Source organism: Alligator sinensis, unplaced genomic scaffold, assembly GCF_000455745.1.
Source record: "Alligator sinensis unplaced genomic scaffold, ASM45574v1 scaffold870_1, whole genome shotgun sequence".
NCBI classification, from domain to species: Eukaryota; Metazoa; Chordata; order Crocodylia; family Alligatoridae; genus Alligator; species Alligator sinensis.
The window spans coordinates 711163-732100 of record NW_005842326.1 but is presented as its reverse complement, the minus strand read 5'-3'; the positions used below and the strand labels follow the sequence as shown (position 1 = coordinate 732100).

The 20938-nt window shown below is 45.9% G+C and overlaps 1 protein-coding gene across 1 annotated transcript in view; it reads right to left on the bottom strand.

Annotated features, from left to right (window-relative positions):
- Nucleotides 1–9043: 9043 nt before the first annotated feature.
- Nucleotides 9044–20938, bottom strand: part of LOC102375304 (cytosolic 5'-nucleotidase 1B) — a 17234-nt gene continuing 5339 nt past the window's right edge. Inside the window, exons 2-6 of the mRNA XM_006028581.1 lie at nucleotides 20769–20936; nucleotides 14074–14203; nucleotides 12347–12469; nucleotides 11657–11841; nucleotides 9044–9994 (exon numbers count right to left, since the gene is read on the bottom strand). Of these exons, the coding sequence (XP_006028643.1) occupies nucleotides 9632–9994; nucleotides 11657–11841; nucleotides 12347–12469; nucleotides 14074–14203; nucleotides 20769–20936 (969 nt within the window). The 3' untranslated portion in view covers nucleotides 9044–9631. The remainder of the gene's footprint in view (nucleotides 9995–11656; nucleotides 11842–12346; nucleotides 12470–14073; nucleotides 14204–20768; nucleotides 20937–20938) is intronic.

Genomic DNA, 20938 nt, shown 5'->3' with positions numbered 1-20938 from the left:
CGCTGCGGACGAGAATCATGCGCTCCCTGAGGCGGGGAGGCAGTTGTGCGCATGCGCGCCCTGCTGAAGGGCGGAGATGGGTGCATCGGCCCTGCGAGAAGGGGAGGAAGTTGTGCGCATGCGTACCGTGCTGCAGCGAGGTAAGTGTGTGCATGCGCGTCCTAGTGAAGGGAGGCAGATGTGTGCCTGCGCCCCCTAAGGAGGGGTGGCAGCTGGGTGCGTGCGCGCCCTGTTCCCAGTTGGTTGACATGGTTCATCACTGTGTTTAAATCCCAAGCTCAGCTACAAAGAAATAAATAAATCCCAATCTCAGCTCTCATTGAATTTTTCTGACTTCAGTATCCAACCATTGATGCTCATTGTTCTTTTCTCCTTGTGAGAACTATTCAATACCCAAGAACCCGGACCCAGTATGAAAGTCGCCCCCCAGCCAGCTGCAGAGACTTGAGCTCTTTAAATCAGCAGCTCCCCTGAGCCTTTAAACTGTATGAATTACATAATGTAGTAACACCTTTAATACAAGGTGGTCAAGACCTCCGTTTGACATCTCATCTGGAAATGGGCTTCTCAACCAGCATGCAAGTACGGTGGTTTAATAAAAAAACAGAAGAATTTTGCCTAAGGAACGTTTCAATCTTTTTTCCTCAAAGTATAACCATTTTTCTCATAGGCTTTCTATCAACGTGTTAAACAAGCCTGTGTGGCAGATCTGACCGAGAAGTTTTGACTGCAAACCCTTGATTGATAACAAAGAAAATACATTCTTCCTTTACACAGATCAAAGCTATGGCATTACTTGATTGATTCTTTTTATGACACATCAGAAACTTGAATGCACTTGTAAAAAAATGTATTAAGGACCGGTTTTGAGTCAAGTTATTATGTAGAATTCATACAAAAAAGATCGCAAACGCACATATGAACGTGGATTCTGATATTTATAAGCCACTCTTAAACAGTGAAAGCTTCAAACAGGGTTTTCTTTCTTATCCACAGGTAGCATTCATGTTCTTTGCTTTAGGTTTCTTCATAAATCCTGTTGCCCAATCTAAAGACAAAGCATGAAGATTAATATTATGAAAACAAAAATGGGAGAGATTATACCCTTGGGTGAATCTGTGATAGCCATTAGATCAACACCGATGTAAAGAAAATTGGCTGTATCAGAAATCGGCCTGATGTGGCTGATAATTTGGCCGATAAATGCCCGTGCATGCATGCAGCCTCAGCACAACACTTAGGTGGTGAGGAGCACAGCCTGGCAGCATGGAGAGCTGGGTGCAGCTAGTAAGTTTGTTGTGGTGGGAGGGGAGGGGGGAGGGAAGTGGAGGGGCGGGGATCAACACCACCCATGGTGAGGAAGGGAGTGGGGCTGGGGCAGCCCATTCGGGGCAGGGTGGGGAGAGAGAAGGGGGCTCCCGCCGCTGTGTGCATCCACAGAGGACACGGTGGAGGGGGGGCGTGTGCCCCCGGATCTGCACAGGGTGGGGTGGGCTACAGCTGCGGGCTGGGGCTGCACCGGGCTCTTCCTGGCGTGTGGGGGGCCAGGGTTGGGCCAGGGCTGTGCGTGGGGTGGCTGGCAGCAGTGCTGGGGAGAGAGGGGCCATGGAGGGACTATGGCAAATTTTGGGGTGGCTGCAGCCCCCCACCTGTAGCCCCCAAACAGCACCACCGCTTCCTGCCCTGAGTGCAGCCTGGTCCAACCCCTGCTGGAATGAGCTTGGTGCAGCCCTGACCCCCGAGCTTGGTGCATGCCTCATGCAGATCAAGGGGACATACACCCCCCTGTGCCCTCCTGGGGTGTGCACAGCAGCAGGAGCCACCCCCACTCCTCCTCGTGCCCCCTGGACAAGCTGTGGCTCTGTCCCCTGCCCTGCCCCAGCTGGGCAGTGCTTGCCCCAGCCCCAGTCCCACTCCTTCCTCACCACAGGGGTTTTGATCTGCCCCCACCACACCTCTTCCCTCCCATCTCCCCTTCCACCACAACAGACTTACCAGCTGCATTCAGCTTTTCAAGCTGCCAGGCTGGTATCGGAAATCAGATCGGTATCAGCCAACATGCCTCCTTAAAAATCGGCCATCAGTATCGGCCCCCAAAATCTCTATTGGTGCACCCCTAATGGCTGCAAACCTCAAAATCAGTGTTGTTGAAGCATTTCTCCAAATACTTAATGTCAGATGACTTTTAATTATCTACTCAAAAATAGAATAAACTTTGTCCAGAAAACTATTCAAAGCCTTCAGATCCTTCCAAACATGAAAGAATTGAACATACATAGAGAAAACTCCATCCCACTGAGTAAGATTTCAGAGGGGGATACATTGCACTTATAATTGATTAAATCCACTGTTGATGATTTAATTTAATAACTGCATGATATGGGAGCTGCTCTTTTATACTTATGTTACTATCTTCCTTAATTCTTGAGTTACCAAATCCATCACATTTCTCAAGGGATAACCAGATCATAAGATTTTGTTCTGTACCAGCTTCATCATGACTGTATGTGATAGAAGTCAATGGGCAAAACTTTATTCTTGAAAATTGACTCATTAATTGCCTAAGGATCTAGCAGAGATGTAACTGGTGAAGTCATGACAAATCCCTTCAAATCTTCCTTTAAACTATTGCATTCTATTTGCACAGTTAAATTACTTTTAGCCAAGACTAATATTTTTGGATATCCAACTTGAACATCTTTAGAGGGTCAGACTTTAGAAAGTGCTAAATTTTTTTTTTTACTCACTGTAAAAATAAAAACTATTTTAGAGGTCTCAAATAGGCATCCAAAGCCACCAAACAATTTTTGAAATCTTAGTCCAGGAAAAATCAAATTTATCCATCAATTTATAACAGTAACATGACAGACAGAAAAATCAGATAAGAAAGGCTGAGCCTAGCCAGTTAGCATCACAAAGCATGCTAAAGTCTTACAACAAGGACATTACAGTGGTAGCCTAAATGATAGGAAAAAGCCCAAAACATAGTTTCATAGTTTCATAGTAGGTAGGGTCGGAAGGGACCTGAGCAGATCATCAAGTCCGACCCCTGCCATGGCAGGAAAAAGTACTGGGGTCAAATGACCCCAGCAAGGTGTTTGTCTAACCTCCTCTTAAAGACCGCCAGGGTAGGAGCCAGCACCACTTCTCTTGAAAGTTGGTTCCAGCTCCTAGCCTCCCTGACTGTGAAGTAGCGCTTCCTGATGTCTAGTCTGAGACTATATGATACCATCTTATAATTATGCCAACTCATATCTGAGGATTTTAGAGTGTTTTACCACCACCCCTAATCTCATAACCCCCAGGGCACAGAAGACAGCTGCTAAACCTACATATTACAGCTAACCACTGGTAAACTTAAGCCTATGGGGTACCAAGAGGCCTCAATTCTAACTGGTATCTTCAGCAAGGGTCAGTGGCACCCTACAATTCACCAAACACAATTCATAGCAAACACCTTGTACAGACACTCAAAATATTATCAAAGATAGCAAACAATGACAGAATACCAGACAAGCTTGCTGGACAACAGAGATAAGGATGCTAAAATATTCTGAAGCATCTATTTTTCTTTCCTTTAACAAGGAAAAAAGATGGAAATAACTTGAATGTCTTCTTCCTCACTCACAGATGAAAACAAAAAATGCATCCTCACACAAAAAGACAAGGATCTGTTTGTGAGTGTGATGAAATGATCAGCAAAGCTAACCGCACTTTATTGTACATCAGATGCATGACAAATAGATTCAAGGAGGTGATACTTCCCCTCTATGCGGCATTGGTCAGACTGCAGTTGGAGCACTGCGTCCACTTCTGGGTGCCGTACTTCAAGAAGGATGTTGATAGACTTGAGAGGGTCCGGAGGAGGGCCACTCATATGGTTAAGGGCTTACAGGACAAGCCCTATGAGGAGAGACTGTGGGACCTGGATCTCTTCAGCCTCTGCAAGAGAAGGCTGAGAGGTGATCTTGTGGCTGCCTACAGATGTATTGGGAGGATGCAGCAAGGGCTTGGAGGTGCTTTGTTGGGGTAACAAGGAACAATAGTCACAAACTCACAGAGAGCAGATTTAGACTAGATATCAGGAAAAACTTCTTCATGGTGAGGGTGGCCAAAATTTGGAACGGGCTTCCAAGGGAGGTGGTGCTCTCCCCTACCTTGCGGGTATTGAAGAGCAGGCTGGAGAGGCATCTGGCCGGGGTCATCTGACCCCAGCGCTCTTTCCTGCCTAGGCAGGGGATCGGACTCGATTCTTGAGAACTTACATCTAAATCCCCAAGCAGAGTTTAAAAATATACTTTAAAGTTACTCCACTGCACAGCACTTCAAAAGATATATGGTAATTGGCAGTACATAATGGGGACAAATCTGCCTTCCAGTTACAGAAGGTGTCAAACAAATGTTTGGGATATGCACATATTTAATTAGAGAAGTATTTAAAAAACAATCCAAGGTATTTTCTTCTATTAAACTGTACACGTAGCATTTGATAGCTAGACACCATAGAGAGCTTAACCAGCATGTTTTACATTCAGTGGATCCATTTACTATTTTTTTTAAAAACTCTCCAATTCCTTATCCTTGTTTTTCTCAGCACTCGGTTTGACATGCAGTAAGCCAGATTTTTCAGAAGTATTAAACACCGTACTTTCCTGTTGATCTCTAGTGAATAGTGCACATTCACCACTCCCTAAAATCAGACACTGAGGGCACGTCTACACATGACGCTACATCTCTGTAGCAACACGCTACGGCGACGCAGCATCCACGGGTGTCTACACGTGATCAACACTATGTTGCCATAGCGACACTCTTCCCCGTTATAGAGTGCTGCTACAGCAAAGTGGCTGCTAAAAATAAGTGTGCCACACATACGGCACAGTACGGGTTGTTACTGCGCCATGATTTAGTACTTCTAAAAAGAGTAAATTTGGAAGTACTTTTGAAAGTACTAAATCACAGTGCAGTAACAGCATCAGCATAGTGACACATGTAGATGAGCCTTGGGTGACTCATAAAGGACATCTAAGATCAAAAAACAATCACAAAAAAGCCTAAAGTAACAAAAATTTAAAGGCTACTTTTCAAACTTTTGGCTCAAAGGTGCTAGGAGATTTGAACTGGGTCCTTTTCAAATTGCATTTAGAATTATTGTCAGGTGAGCTAAAAGGAATCTCTTTCTACTAGCAGGATGAAATAGGATTTGTGTTAACACCATATCACATAGGGGGTGTTCTTGCATATCTAAGGTTCCCATCATCGCCTGCGTGCCACTTTTAACTGACAAGCTGAACGGTCAGCCCATGCAACTAAAACATGACTTTCATTGTCAATTTAGTGTGTGACTGCTATGATGAAGCCAACAAGTTTGGTTTTACTTTTTCTTTCACACACTTCAATGCTCATGGCTCGTTAAGGGTCAACATCACTAGACACTAAAATCCTGTAACAATCAACACAAGTATTGCAAGCTTCCTGGCTATGCCATGGCCAATATGCTTCATAGAATCATAGAATCAAAGAAAGTTAGGGTTGGACGGGACCTCAGGAAATCATCTAGTCCAGCTCCCTGCTCAAAGCACGACCATCCCCAACTAGATCATCCCAGCCAAAGCTTTGTCTGGCCAGGTTTTGGAAACCTCCAAGGATGGAGCTTCCACCACCTCTCTGGGTAACCACTGCAGTGTTTTACTACCCTCCTAGTGAGAAAATTCTTCCTAATATCTAACCTAAACTTCCCTTCCTGGAATTTGAGACCATTGCTCCTTGTTCTGTCATCTGCTACCACTGACAACAGTCTAGCTCCATCCTCTTTCGAACCACACTTCAGGTATTAAATACCTTCTCAGTCTCCTCTTCTCTAGACTAAATAAGCCCAATTCCCTTAGTCTTTCCTCATAAGTCAAGACCCTCCAGTCCCCTCACCATTTTTGTTGCCCTCCACTGGACTCTCTCCAGTTTGTCCATATCTTTTCCATAGTGTAGTGGGGGGCCCAAAACTGAACTCGCACGTATTCCAGATGTGGCCTCACCAGTGCTGAATAGAGGAGAAGAATCACTTCCCTTGACTTACTGGCATCACACCTACCAATGCAGCCCAATGTACTGTTAGCTTTCTTTGCTGCAAGGGCACGCTGCTGACTCCTATTCAGCTTACTGTCTACTGTAACCCCCAGGTCCTTTTCTGCAAAGCTGTTGCCCAGCCAGTCAGCCCCCAGCCTGTACTGGTTCATGGGCTTGTTCCGTCCATAGTGAAGGACTTTGCACTTGTCCCTGTTGAACCTCATGACATTTCTTTTAGCCTAATCCTCCAGTTTGTCTAGGTCATGCTGAATCCTAGCCCTACCCTCCCATGTATCTACTACTCCCCCCTGCTTGGTATCATCTGCAAACTTCCTGTGGGTGTACTCTATGTCATCTTCTAGGTCATTGATGAAGATATTGAACAATATTGGCCCCGGGACCAAGCCCTGGTGCACTCCACTTTATACCAACTGTCAATTAGACTTTGAGCCATTGATTACTACTCTCTGAGCCTGGTGTTCCAGCCAGTTTTCTGTCCATCTTACAGTCCATTCATGCAGCCTGTACTTCCTTAGCCCGTCTGCAAGAATGATGTGGGAGACCGTATCAAAAGCCTTACTAAAATCAAGGTACACCACATCCTCTGGTCTCCCCGCATCCACAGAGACAGTAATCTCATCACAGAAGGCAATCAGGTTGGTTAGGCATGACTTGCCCCTGGTGAATCCATGCTGACTGTTCCTAATCACCTTCTCTTCCAAGTGCTTAGAAATGGATTCCTTGAGGACCTGCTCCATGATTTTTCCAGGGACTGAGGTGGGGCTGACTGGTCTGTACTTCCCTGGATCCTCCTTCTTCCCTTTGTTAAACACAGGCACTATGTTTGCCCTTGCCCAATCATCCAGGACCTCTCCTGATAGCCATGAGTTTTCAAAGCTTATGGCCAGCGGCTCCGCAATCTCATCAGCTAACTCCCTCAGCATCCTCAGGTGCATCCCATCCAGCCCCATCAACTTGTATATGTCCAGATTTTCTAAATAGTCCCTAACCTGTTTTTTCACCACTGTTGGCTGCTCACCTTGTCCCCAAACTGGGCTGCCCAGTGCAGTAGTCTGCGAGCTGACCTTGCCCGTGAAGACAGAGGTGAAAAAGGTATTAAGCCCTTCAGCCTTTTCTGCATTCTCTATCACAAGGTTGCCTTCCCCACTCAGTAAGGGACCCACATTTTCCCTGATCCTCCTCTTGCTACCAACATACAAGTAGAAACCCTTCCTGTTACCCTTCACATCCCTTGCTAGCTGCAACTTCAATTCCACCTCGCCCTTCCTGACTTCATCCCTGCATGCCCAAGCAGTACTCTTATATTCTTCCCCAGTTATTCAAGTTTCCACTTCTTATAAGCTTCCTTTTTTGTCATTTAGTTTACTAAAGAGTTCCCTGCTAAGCCAAGCTAGTCTTTTGCCATACTTGCTTGTCTTCCCATGCATCAGGATGGTTTGTTTCTGCACTCTCAGTAATGCTTCTTTAAAGTACAGCCATCTCTCCTGGACTCCTCTCCCCTTCTGTCTGGCTGCCCATGAGTTCCATGAGCAAATCGAAGTCTGCTTTTCTGAAGTCCAGGGTCTTTACTCCACTGCTCTCCATCCTTCCTTTCCTCAGGATCCTGAATTCAATCATCTCATGGTCACTGCTGCCCAAGTTGCCATCCGCTACCATATACCCCACTAATTCATCCCTGCTTGTGGGTAGCAGGTCAAGAAGCCCACAGCCCCTAGTTGGCCACTCCAGCACTTGCACCAGGAAGTTGTCCCCAACACTCTAAAAACTTCCTGAATTGTCTGGGCACTGCTGTATTGCCCTCCCAGATGTCAGGGTGATTGAAGTCCCCCCATGAGAACCAGGGCCGATGATCAGGAAACTTCCACTAGCTGTTTGAAGCAAGCCTCATCCACCACTTTCTCCTGGTCTGGTGGTCTATAGCAGATACCCACCACAACATCACCCTTGTTGCTCTCTCCTCTGACCCTAACCCAGAGACTCTCAACAGGACTATCTCCAGCTTCATATTGGAGCTCTGAGCAATCACATGGCTCTTTTACATAAAACGCAACTCCTCCTCTTCTTCTCCCCTGCCTGTCCTTCCTAAAGTTTGTACCCATCCATGACAGTGCTCTAGTCATGCAAGCTCCCACCATGTCTCTGTTATTTCAATCACATCATAGTGCTGTGACTGTGCAACGACTTCCAGTTCTTCCTGCTTGCTTCCCAGGCTCCATGCATTCGTGTACAGGCACCTGAGGTAACTAGTTGATTGCCCTGATTTTTCAGGAAGTATAAGAGCACGTCCCCTGATGTCCCCTCTCCTGCTTGCTCTTCCTCCAGGTCTCTTGCTTCCCCACTTACCTCAGGGCTTCAGTCTCATTCTAGATGGACAGCTGCTTAGGTCTGGTTGGAGAAGGTTCATGTTGTAGACCTGTGTAGGTACATATTTACTTTTCCATACCAAATACTTCTTTGGCTCCTTTGCTCAGCTTGTCAGTCATAGCAATATACAGATGGCAGATAGCTCTATCCATCTTTCTTCACATATGATCACACCATTACAACTGTGTAGCCATACTAGGGTGCACCGATAAAGATTTTTTGGTCAATACTGATGGCTAATTATTAACCAGCCATACCAGCTGATCTGATTACCAGTAGGCAGCCTGGAAGCTTGGAGAGCAGCATCTGGCTGATAAGTCTGTGTGGGGGAAGGGGCACGGGTGAGATGTGACAGATGTTAATCATGTTACCTGAAAAGTGCTCAGATACTATGGTGGTGATTTAGGTATAAGAAGATTGGTATGACAGAACAATAGTGCAAATGATTATCAGTTAGCATTGAAACAGCCACCTTCTCCTAAAATCTGAGCTGAGACAATCATGCTAATTTTACATAGGTTATGCAATAGCAGTAAATTCTGAACAATCCTTAATAAGATCCTTTTCCCTAACATATACACAAAAAACGGCAATGTTCTGTAAAACCAGCTTTATTAGCGTAGGAAAAAAAGTGTAGAAAAATAAAAGGCTCCTGTAAACACAAGGTCAAACAAACTAACATTTTCTACTGAAACTACAGTCACCCATAGAACTCAAATGCTCATAATGACAAAATCACTAAATACATATCCAACAAGGCGGCCCTGAAAAAGTAAACATAACTGCACATTAGGTAAACTGAACTTTTGGTCATCTCAAGAATAACCTATATATGTTCACTAGGCAGCAAAATTATTTTTATAAATAATCTGTTCATAACCCTTTCAGAGAATGTATACATGCATCTCTCTCTCTGAAGTATAGCTTAAATCACAAAAGCAGTAGAAATCTTTTCTTAATATTAAGAAAGTAGTGTGCTAGCTCCAGATTGGTAAAAAAAAAACAACCCAAGACTGCTTAAGAATATTATTACAGTAAAACATGCTTGTAATAAAAAATATTTCCTTTTAAAATTGATATAGCCAGTGAGGTTAAACTTTTAAACACAGTGCTTATAAAATAAAAAGGTACAGTTTTCAGACATAGTTATGTATGTATTAGAGACTTGTTAAGTTAAGGGAAGCTACTTCTTAACACTGATGTCATTAGGTTTGGATTTGTGGTATTTCTGACCAATACCGTAAGGTACGTGCGCCGCTATAGTACCCAGCTGTTGTGCTCCTTCAATGTGAAACATCTGGTCATCAAAGAAAATATGAGGCCGGATCTTCACCAAGACTGGTCCTTTAGGAGCTCCTGCAAGGAAAAGTGCCTCATCAATCTCCAAGCCCCAGCTACGGAGAGTCTTCAGCACTCTGGCTCCAGAACTTGCTGCACTTCTGGCTGTGACAAGGTAGGTCCTTACAGGACAATCTAGTCGTTCATTTTTTGCATAGAATTTCTTTTGGAGCTTCCCTAAGTCTTCCAGAAAACCTTTCAAAGGACCCTAGGATTAAAACATTAGAAACATGTTTAATATGTGTACAATTGTACAAATATCTTGTTCTTTCTTCCAGACCCTCTACACACAGCACACCTCTCCCAAGCCCTAAGGCGACTGCCATTTCCACGTTGAAATCCCTTCTCAAAACATGCTTACAAAAAATGAGCAAATGATGGTTAATTCTGATACCTCACCCAAAAGTATATTTGTATATAATATTTCATGCATATTTCATTGTGTCCCTCTTACTGAGATGTTGCCTGTGATATTGTGATGCCCTGTTCCTGACTTGGACCCATGAGCCTGAATAGAACATACATATATAACTATTATTCCTGATTCTGTTCTCACAGAGACATTTGTTTAGGTTTACATATGTTGACATCAATGAAGTTCTTCCAGCTTTAGATTCCTCCTGAAATTAACATCAGGATCAAACCCAAATTTAAAAGAAAGAATGATTAGGGTAAAAAATCCAAGGTATTAAACACCTGCAATTTCTGTTGTTTTCAAGGATGGAGCCTTATTTTAGATATACAACAGTGGAAATAAGAGCAGAGATGATCTTTTTAGATTTAAATTGCTGTTAAGATTCGAACTTTGGGACAAGTTTCATAATTCTCTGGGGCACTCAGCATATTCCAGCATTTTAAATCAATGCCAACTCCTTATAAATACAGTGTTTCATTGACAGCTGTTACACGTGACAACACGAAGAGAAGCCAAGCAAGAAGTAACATTACATGTTAAATCCTCAATGTTGCTATATGTAGAGAGGTCAACAAAGGAGCACAAGTGCTGAGAAAAGGTACTAGGTCGTGCCTGTAATGGGAAAGGTTTTTGCTACAGTGAGTAAGGGCTTTCCATTTAAATTAATGGGAGTCTTTTCACTAACTTGAGTGAGCTTTAGGTCAAGGCCTCTAGATGATAATAAAGAGAAAATATACCTTTAAGTAGCTGTGATAGTCTCATGTTCTTACTTTTACCATGTTTAATGTGTCCCTTTCCCATTACTAAAGCAGAGAGAGAGCGTGTAAGCAACCAGCTGGCTCCAGGTCCCTGGAGGGACGAGGAGAGGTCTTTATGAGTGGCTAGAGCTGGGATCCAGCAGCCTAAAGTCCTGTGACAATGGACCTTGGGCAGAGGGGCCAGCCACAGCAAAGTGGGCCAAGGCCAGAGGGCTGACAAGGATCTAGGTCCTGAAGTGAAATTCCTTGGCCTCTAGGGACAGCCTCCCAATCCAACTGTAACGTTAAGGCATGGCAGGTGAAACAACAGGGCGATACCCTGACAGACAGGGCCAAGAGTAAGGTGGGATCCAAGCAGTCGCAAGGGGGTGACTCTGCTGTCCCAGGGCCTAACCTGCTACATGTGAAGTTTTAGTACTGTGTTATAACACTACAACATCAGGTCCAGAAGCACCAGCTAAGAATTCAAACTGTCCTTAGTACATTCAGACAACCCTTAAAGAAAAAATATCAAAGCAAGTATAAGGAAATTAATGTTATAATAAAAAATACACTGAATTATAAAACACCTCTGAAGAACAAGAACTTATATACTTATGAGAAGAATGAGGAAAAGAGAATAAGGTAGCAACAAAATGCTTGGTAATAAAAATGCAGAGTTGTTTTGAACACTCATCATGATTCAAGAAGCAGGTACCTGTGCAAGAGGCTTATTCTCATTCAGCTGCTCATGTTCAAAAAATCTGTCTAGTCCTTGCTCTTTGACAATCTTCTCTGACTCATCAGAAAAGAGAACAGCGTCCCCATCAAATGCCACCCGCAGCTGGTTATCACAGAAGGGCACATCTTTATTTGCAGAGAACATTGTAGCTGACGCAATGCCTGAAATTACATCAGAAAATTTCAGTTAGTTTCTAGGAAAATGAATGTCAATAACTATGGTTAACTAAGTACTAAAAATCAATGTTTGTATTATTATTTTAAACTCTTCTTTCTCCTGTTGGAGCACAGGTGGCATTTGGTGTTGGTTATTTTTTGCAGGCATCACAGAATAAATGAATCTTAAAGGAAATAAGAAGCTTGGCATAGTGGTCTTGGGAGGTCATTCTATGGATAGGGACAGCATAAAAGAAAATTAGTTGGTGGGAATAAGAGATAAAGGAAGATGACTAGGAGTGAAGGGGGCAAGGAGGGAGACAATAAGATACAAAATGTGAGTGGAAGAATAATCATAACTAAACCAGTGACAAGCTGGTATCTTATGGATAGTAATACATCTATTTTTAATTCAGTGCTACCACCTTCTGTGAAAAGGTATGTGTAATTAATGAATTAATTTTTCAGTAGGGCTAGCTGAGAAGTAAACCAGGAAAAAATTGATTCCAACCTGCTTCTATGGCTTCCTGAACTTTTTCAGAGTCAGCAGAAAGATATAAGTTGGTAAGATACGCTTTCAGGTAACCAACAGGGCTTTTTCCACCAGTCATGCAGAAACGTTCAATTGTTAAACCTGAAAATAAAGTAAACAAAACAGATATAGAGGGGACAAATGCATATGGTGACATGATACAACCCTGCTGGGTTTTTGTCCTTACACACACATGCATGGTTACTATGTGACCTAACATTTAGGGAATGTAACACAGACACTCATACACACACACGGTTACTATGTGAACTGACTACCATTTAGGGAATGTAAAGAACATTTATGGAAAGCCATGCTGTTGTGGCAGTCTCCTACTGAATAAAGGCTGGGATGAACTATTTCTTCTTGAATCCTTTAAAATATAGGATTGGCTGGAAGAACTATATGAGGTTATAGTCTATTATAGTATGGCAACTCTTATATTATCATGTTAGACAAAATGAACTTAAAAGGTGTGTGTCATTAGAAAGACAGAGTGGGCAAGACAGAGCTAGCCTAAGGGGTGGGCATTGTTGGTAATTGCCCATGGTGCCGTGGTTCGGGGAGACACCACACACACACCCCTGCTCTACTGCTCGTGCCAGGTGAGAGCTGTTGGGACACTTTGGTGGCAACTATTTTGGGGGCTGGGCAGCGGGACTTGTCCCCAACACCCAGACCATGCCCACAGCTGATTGGAGCCAGCTGCCTAGAGGCAGTGAGATAAAAAGATTTCAGGTGGTGGTAGCAGGCAGTGCCAGGCAGCATGAAGGCCTGGGAGGAGGGCACCAAGGGCAAGGCACCAATGCCAAGTGAGTAGGTGGTGCGGCTGGGCAACCCCAGCCTGCACATTAAGGACTGCTATCACTAACCTGCTGGAGCTGAAGGCCGAGTTGCAGTGTCCCCGGCCACTGTCACCACTGCTGAGGGTGAAGGAGCAGGGGGAGCTGGGCAGTGGTGCCCTGCAGCTGGTGCTGGGCTACTCGTGCAGATAGTCCTGCTCACCTGCCTGCCCTTCCTGCTGCCCCCTGCCAAGCCCCCACTGCCTGGCACCAGGCCAGCATCTCTGATGAACGGACACATGCGCTGCCTTGTGATAGCCCATAGGGTTCCCTGCCACCCATAGCTGCTGGCACCTATGTGACCCTCATGCATGCACACCCTCCTCTACACACACCCTGACACCCTCCTGGCCCCGACACTGCCATGACCTGGGGGCGGGGTACACTGGCAAAATACAAGTTCTCCCAGGGAGCCATTTTCCCTAAGGCCAGATCTGGGGCCAGATAACCAGCTGAGGATCTCCTCGATAGCCTTCTGTAGACTTCTGATTTTATGAGCTGACCATTCAATCAATGAAGTGACAGTATTTCAGTCCTATCAACAAAATCTTATCTTCTAGTCAACGCTAAACTTAAGGAATTTTTCCATTTGCTTAGGGGATAAAATACAAAACAAAGAAATGTTCAAGGGCCTTGCCACAGAATCTGAGATTCACTCTTGACAAGGAATATCTGGAGCTGTGGATCAGTCCTGCATAACACACTCTCATGTATACCGATACACACAAATAAACATTTCCCCCCTTAGGAATAGGTGTCAGTATCAAAGAAAGTGCCTTATATCAGGGTCAGAGCAAACAAAAAATGTTTCACTTTACACCAGGGCAGCAGGCAGCTCTACAAAATGTTATTTATTTTACTTACCATAGTGATTGATGCTGTTTATGAGTCTCACTCCCACTTGGGCATGGTTATTAGTCATCAGAACAATATCAAATAGTTCCTCATCATCAGGGTACAGCTCACGAAGTCGAGCATTGACATGTTCCAGTGCCTATGGGTAGGAAATATGGATGTGCATAAATAAGCTGCATATACGTTCTTTCTTAATCAGGGTGGTTTTATTTATACTTACAGGTCCTGCCTAGAAGGAGAATACGGGTTTAAAATGCATACAGGTTTACCTTGCTAAACTTGTTTTATTCATTCCTTTTCTTGAACTCCCAGCTGCTACTTAGTTGAGCTTCTTATCGGGGAAGCAGACAAAAAAATGTTAAGTTAAATTCTGTAACTTTAAAATGAGGTTCTCTTACCTGGGACACCTATGATCAGTTAGACTAAATGAACAAAGAGAGGGGGTTAGTCTTGTAAGTCTAAAGGCATGCAGAAGGCAGGGCAAGGTGGCACATTAGAGAATAACTGGCTGAGAGAGACATAAGCTTTCATACGCAAGAGACCAAATGAGTAGATTATCACAGACTTTCTTATGCCACTCTAAACCAGTTACTGGATAAGGTGCTACCCTGCCCTGGCTTCAGCTAATAAATGAACAAGTTACTGATCCATCTCTACAGGACTTGTCTAGTAGCAACTAACATGCCACTATCTTCTCTCTCTTTCTTCCAGGCTAAAGTGACTAGGCACAGGCACAGTTGCCTGTTTTAGATGCTCAGATGCTTTCAGAGGGGGACTAGTGGGTTCTCCAGAGTGCATGCTATTTCATCTTGCAGAATCGCACAGCTCTCCCATTCAGTTCTATGAACAGCACCTACGACACCACTGGGACGGTTCCTCTGTTGCCAGAAAAAGTGCAATCCTACATTCATTTCAATGGGGAGTTTTAATATGTGCTAAAATATGTTTACCTTTTGCAATTCTACTTCCTCCTAAGGCATCTATGACCCAATCTGCAAGACATCCACATGGAGAACTGATCTACCTAAGTGGTATAAAGTTCCTCCACTATAACTCCGTAATTAGAGCAATTATCCAGGACATGGGAGATCTGGGTTCTAGGCTTGCCTGGACGCCACGTTTTGAAGCCACAGCTCCTATGTCCCAATCACCAAACTACAGCTGAAACCACCTTCACCACATCCTACTGAAGCTGGCCCACTAGATGCCCAGGAGGGAAGAGTCATGAAGCCAAATGAACAAGCAAGAAGTCTGACTTTCTGTGTACTATTTGTGCATCTTAGACAATAATTATTTAATGCCAAATGTATAACTGAGACACTGCCATTACTTAAAACAGTTTAAGTAGTGGCACTGTTGTGGATTATATTTTAGTAACAGAGGGCAAATCTGGCCTAGTATCAATTCAAACGAAGGGACTCTAGCCTGCAGTGCACAGCATGATCTGAAAATAAGTTTATCACCAACTGTTGTATGGCAACTCCACCCTTCTGTGTCTGATAGTCCTGCACCAACATGTGCCATGGGAAAGTGTGATTTCAAGAGTTTTGACATAAGGGACAGTGAGCTAGAGACCCATTGGGAACATTGTATACATGTGGGCTTTATTCTTCTAAATGTAAAGTCAGATGTCTCAAGGTTCGCTACTAACAATCCACCATGATTTTTTTCCTCTTTTCAAACATAGATGCACACTTCTTCCTGTTAGGAATTCTAGATCATGTCTTCCAATAGGCCTGTCCTGACTGCAGGAGTACTATAACGGGAACTGTTTTCCAAACAATACAGTCACCCCTGCTGGGAAGGAGTTTCAAACAGGAGGAGGACCCTGTGAGGAAGTCTGTTCTCTACTCCCGATGCTGTTTATACCTGAAGGTTTTTTTGGGAGGGGGTTTCTCCATTGACAATGTAAACACAAGCACAAACAACACTGGAAGTGAAAGCTTGTTCCTCTCTGGCAGTATGTGTCAGAACCCATTGTTCATATGCCTATAGTACAGTGGAAGATTCCATAGTTTGATACAGAAGGCAGTCTGTCAATCATTTTGTAAGTAGGTCACGAGGGGAAAACTCCAGAGCCCAGTGACTATATGTTAATGACCTAGAAAAAGTTCCCGCCAAATTGTAGCTTTTTTGCACGGTGGAGTTTTCTGCTGCAGAGGAGAACCCCGGGTGCAAAAGAGTTCCCGCCAATTCGTAGCCTTTTTGCAGGGTGCATTTCTGAGCTGCAGAAAGGAAATGCACGTTGCAAGCAGTTCCCGCCAATCTTATGCAAATTTGTACCCCACTATTGGACAGTTCTAAATTATTCCTACGTGGCGGCTAGTGATTGGCTTGCTAGCCGTATAAGAGGCTTGAGCAGTTTCCACCCAAGTTGGAGAGCTCCACGCACACCTCGTGGAGAACTCTGAGCACACTGTGGAGCCTAGCAAACTCCGCGTGTGTCTTAGAGAAGAACTTAGGGGCCTGATCAACCTCTAATCTCTCCCCGTCACCGACCCAAGGGGGCCTAGCACACCCCCACCGAGACGTAAGATGACTGCCGGCCCGAACACCCCGAACGCATCTGCAGACCGACCAACAACTTTGTAATTTCTGCCCGACTCCTGTACCTGTTTGCAACTGTAACCGAAGCAAGCTTCTGACCTGCACTGTACGAGCAGTGTAAGTAAAGCAATCTATTTGTTAAATCAATACACTTGAGTACCTGATTCCACTCCAAGCGTCACAAGTACCCGCCCGCCGACTAGGGCTCTTAAAGCCCCGAACCCCGCGCCGCGGCTCTCGGCGGTGACAGTATGCACCTCCCTGACCACAGTTCTTGCTTGTTCTCCCTCTGGACTAGATACCGCTGTCATAGCTCAACAGAAAAAGGAAATAGCAGGTTCTGAGCATTACAAATGACCTGCTGAGATAATCAAAGTTGATGCATAAGGGAGACAAGCCCAAGGACCCGGGCTGAAAGGAAAAGTCAGCTGATTCCATCAAAAGAGAGGCAACAATGAGATGGTCAAGGGATGAGGACAAATAGATCAGGATGGGCAGGAGGCTCCACCTCCTATATGGCTGGGTGCTGTTAGTGTTGCCAGTATCTGTCCTCCCTGCTGCACATACAAAAGTTTGAACAACTATACCATGGCTGTTGTTTCCTTAGGACCCCATGCATGGCAAAAATGTTTTAGCTACTCACTGTTTTCCTGAGTCTATACAAATGACAGTGAAAGTTAAGAGTCTCTTTTAAATGCTCCTGGCAATGCAATGTCACATGTTCTTTCTACCAGCCAGCCTATTTAATAATAACAAAACCAACAGTTCTTCTCAAAAATTAGTTGGGTGGGTTTTATGCCACGGCAGTTTCCCAAGTAATTAAAATAGATATTTCAGATCAAATTGTCTCCTCTTTTGCACTTGCATCTTCCCAGTGAAGTCTGTGTTTCTTCAAACACTTATAAAAATCCCAATCAGCAAAATCATAATTTAGCCTCCACCATCCCGGCGGTTAACTTGCACATCTCTCTCATCTCACTCAACAAAAACATGGTAGATCTCCTCACCCTTGTTTATGGAATCCTGAATTAAAACCAGTCTATATCTCTTCCCAGTTTTCACTGCAGCAGGAAAATATTTGAGTTGCCACCAAAGGTTGGCAAAATTTGTGGGCAACCAAAACGAAAAAAAATATGTCTATACTAGGCAAGTAATTTTGCCTCTACTGAATCAACATCTGATGTCTTTATTCAGATGAACTCCCAACGAAGCAGTGGGCATTAAGCAGTTACAACCTTATGATTTGGGATCTGAATGATCCAAGAATGACACAATGACCTTAAAACAGTGATTCTCCACCAGGGAGCTCTGACACCCTGGGGTGCCTTAAGATCCTTTCAAGGGTGTTGTGAAGTGCTATGCAATGTTAGCACCACTAGGTGGGCAAACCTGATTCACAAGAACAAGGCAGAGATTTCAAATAGGAAGCTGTTGTGTCAAAATCCTTGTCTGGCTATGGGCTTGCAGCGTTCTCTGCAACAGAATTGCTCTAGTTACAGCGATGCCCAAAATTTTTGGCCAGCAGGCCAGATGGGTGGTGCCATGTCCCTCCACAGGCTAGATCCAGCCAATGGACCTGACCCAGCTGAGAGGGGTTGTACAGCCCTTGATCCATGGGCAAGGAGGAGTGGCTCAATCCAGACATGGGGAGCATGGGGTGGAGGGGAGGGCAGGGTAAAATGACCTTGATCCAGATGCTCAGGGCAGGACAAGGCAGAGTGGTGCTTGGTCCCAATCCTGATCTGGTTATGTGCTGGAGGGCAGGGTGGGGGGGATGTCCAGCCCAGATCCGGCAGCATGGGGAGGGGCCCCGTTGCAGATACATGCCAGGGTAGGAGTCCATTCCCGCTCTGGATGTGTGTGTGTAGGGCAGGGGAGGGGGCAGCCCAGTCCCGCTCTGGACACGCGGTGGCAGCCCCAATCTGGCCATGCTGGTGGGGAGGGGACGAGCAGCCCAGCCAGATCTGGACGTGGGCAATGGCGGGTGAGGATGGACTGGCCACATGGAGCTTCCACCACTACCTGCTGCCAAGCTTTCCAACCTGTGAGGGACCCAAGCAGGCCAGATGCTGTGGCTCCACGAGCCAGATTTGGCCAGAGGTTTAACACCCCTGCTCCTGTTTTTTTCTGTTGTGGAAAGACCAGTGAAAAGAGCGAGCCGTCATTTTCCTAGCGGGGCTTTTCCTTTCCCAAGGAGGGTTGCCTCCAGTCTAAAAAAGGCTGGAAACCACTGCCTTGCAGGAACCGATCCTCTCTCTGGGCCCCTCTAGACATTCAGGTAAAGGCATGATAGGATGTGATACATGACCCACACAACCGTATCTCCTGCCATGCCACGTGTGCAAGGCAGGAAGGCATGATCGTGGGATCCATCATCAGGTCCTATCGTGGTGCAGGGAAAACCTGGGATCACTATTCTGGGCTCCCCCTACACTGCCAAGTAGCAAGTTCCCACAGCTGCAAGTCCCATAGCTGACAGGACTCTTGGCCCCTACAGTGTCTCAGTTGCCAGGATGGAGAGTCTCATCAGCTGCAGGACCCTGTCCTGGCAGCTGTGGGGCGCTACCGGGGCTGAGAGTCCTCTCAGCCATGGGACTCCCTGCCCTGGCTGTGCAGGGTGCACCCCTGCAGCTGGGAGCCCCATTAGCTAACAGAGCAACCAGCTGTGGGGGGAGACCCTGCTACGTGTGCAAATTAAAGCTGGACAAAAACAAGCTAGAAAGTTACTGCATATTTTCCAGTTCTAACTTTATAGCTAGATGAACCTTTTCATAGTATGATTGCATGTCCAGCCAATTTAAATTCACTGCACAATTAACCAGTTAACTGCATAATGCATGTAACTTGTAGAGGGAGCCTGACCCATGACTCTGCTTACTGTATGTTAAAATTAAAGCTAGATAGAAAACAGCTATAGAGTTGTTACACATTTTCAAGCACTAACTTCATAGCTGGTTGGCTCTTTTTATAGCTGAAGAGTCATTTTTATTGTGTGATAATTACTTTGCACACGTGGCCAAGTACATTTACTGCATGATTCACCAGTTCATTGTGTGATCAGCACTACGCACTGGTCCTGCTTTGCTGGTCTTACTTTTGCACCCGAGGCCAGTCTAAACGTACTGCACAATTCACCAGTTCATTGTGTAATATATGTAACGGGTAGCAAGGGCCTGTCTCTATGCCCGTCCCATCTGGTCTGGAGCCAAACCGCAGCTTAACTTCCTTGAACAGGGCTACGCTGTATCTGCCGCCTGACCTCATTTCCCAGAAAGGGGTGGGGAACAAATCTAGTTGCTTTCAAGGAGGAAATGAAAGCAACGAGGCCAAGCCTCTTCTCCAGCACCAGCCCGCCTGAGGGGAGAAACGTCTGGACCAGGGCCTAAGGCAGGGATGCTGCTCCTACACAACAGGGTCTGGCAACCGGCCCATGAGATCTGAATGCCAACCCAGAGAGACTTTCCTTTTGGTGTCTGCAGGTGAAAAGGGGCTTTGCTGGAATCTCCTCATATGCCTTCCCTATGGACCCAGTACATCCAGATCTCCCAACACAGGCAGGGAAGCTGTCTCCCAGCCACTGCCCGGTGCTCAGGAGGGATCCCTGGTGGAGATGCCTGGGGCTCTGGAGGGATCCCCAGTCTCAGAAGGGGCACCAGGATCTAAGGAGGAATCCCTGGTCTCAGGAGGGATACCAGGATCTTGGAAGGCACCCCTGGGTGTCAGGCAGAATCCCCGGTCTCAGGAGGGGCACCAGGATCTAAGGAAGGATCCCTGGGTCTCTGGAGGGACCCCTCAGTGTCACGTGGGATCCCCGGTCTTGGGAGGGGCATCAGAATTTAAGGAGGAATCCCTCGATGTCAGGAGGGGACCCTTGGGTGTCAGGAGGGATGCCTGCTCTCAGGAGGGTCCCCTGGCTCTTGGGAGGGACCCCCCAGGATCTCAGGAGAGAGCCCTGGGTCTCAGGAGGGACCCCTGGGTGTTAAGAGACATCCCTGGGTGTCAGGAAGGCCCCCAGAGTCTCAGGAGGGCTCCCCGGTCTTGGGAGGGCTCCCTGGGTATCGGGAGAGACCCCCGGGTGTCAGGAGTGCTCCCGGGTGTCAGGAGGGCCCCCCGGGTGTTGGGAGAGGCCCCGGCCCCGGCCCTGGGGCGGACGGTACCTTGACGAAGTTGAAGGCGGGCCCGGGCTTGAGGGTGACGTTCTCGTTGTCCTGCTGGTAGGTCACGTAGCGCTCCACGCCCTGCTCCTCGTAGATGCGCCGCTCCTCCACCAGGTCGAAGAGCGCCCGCGACGACACGGCCACGGTGATGGCGTGCTGCGGCTTGGGCT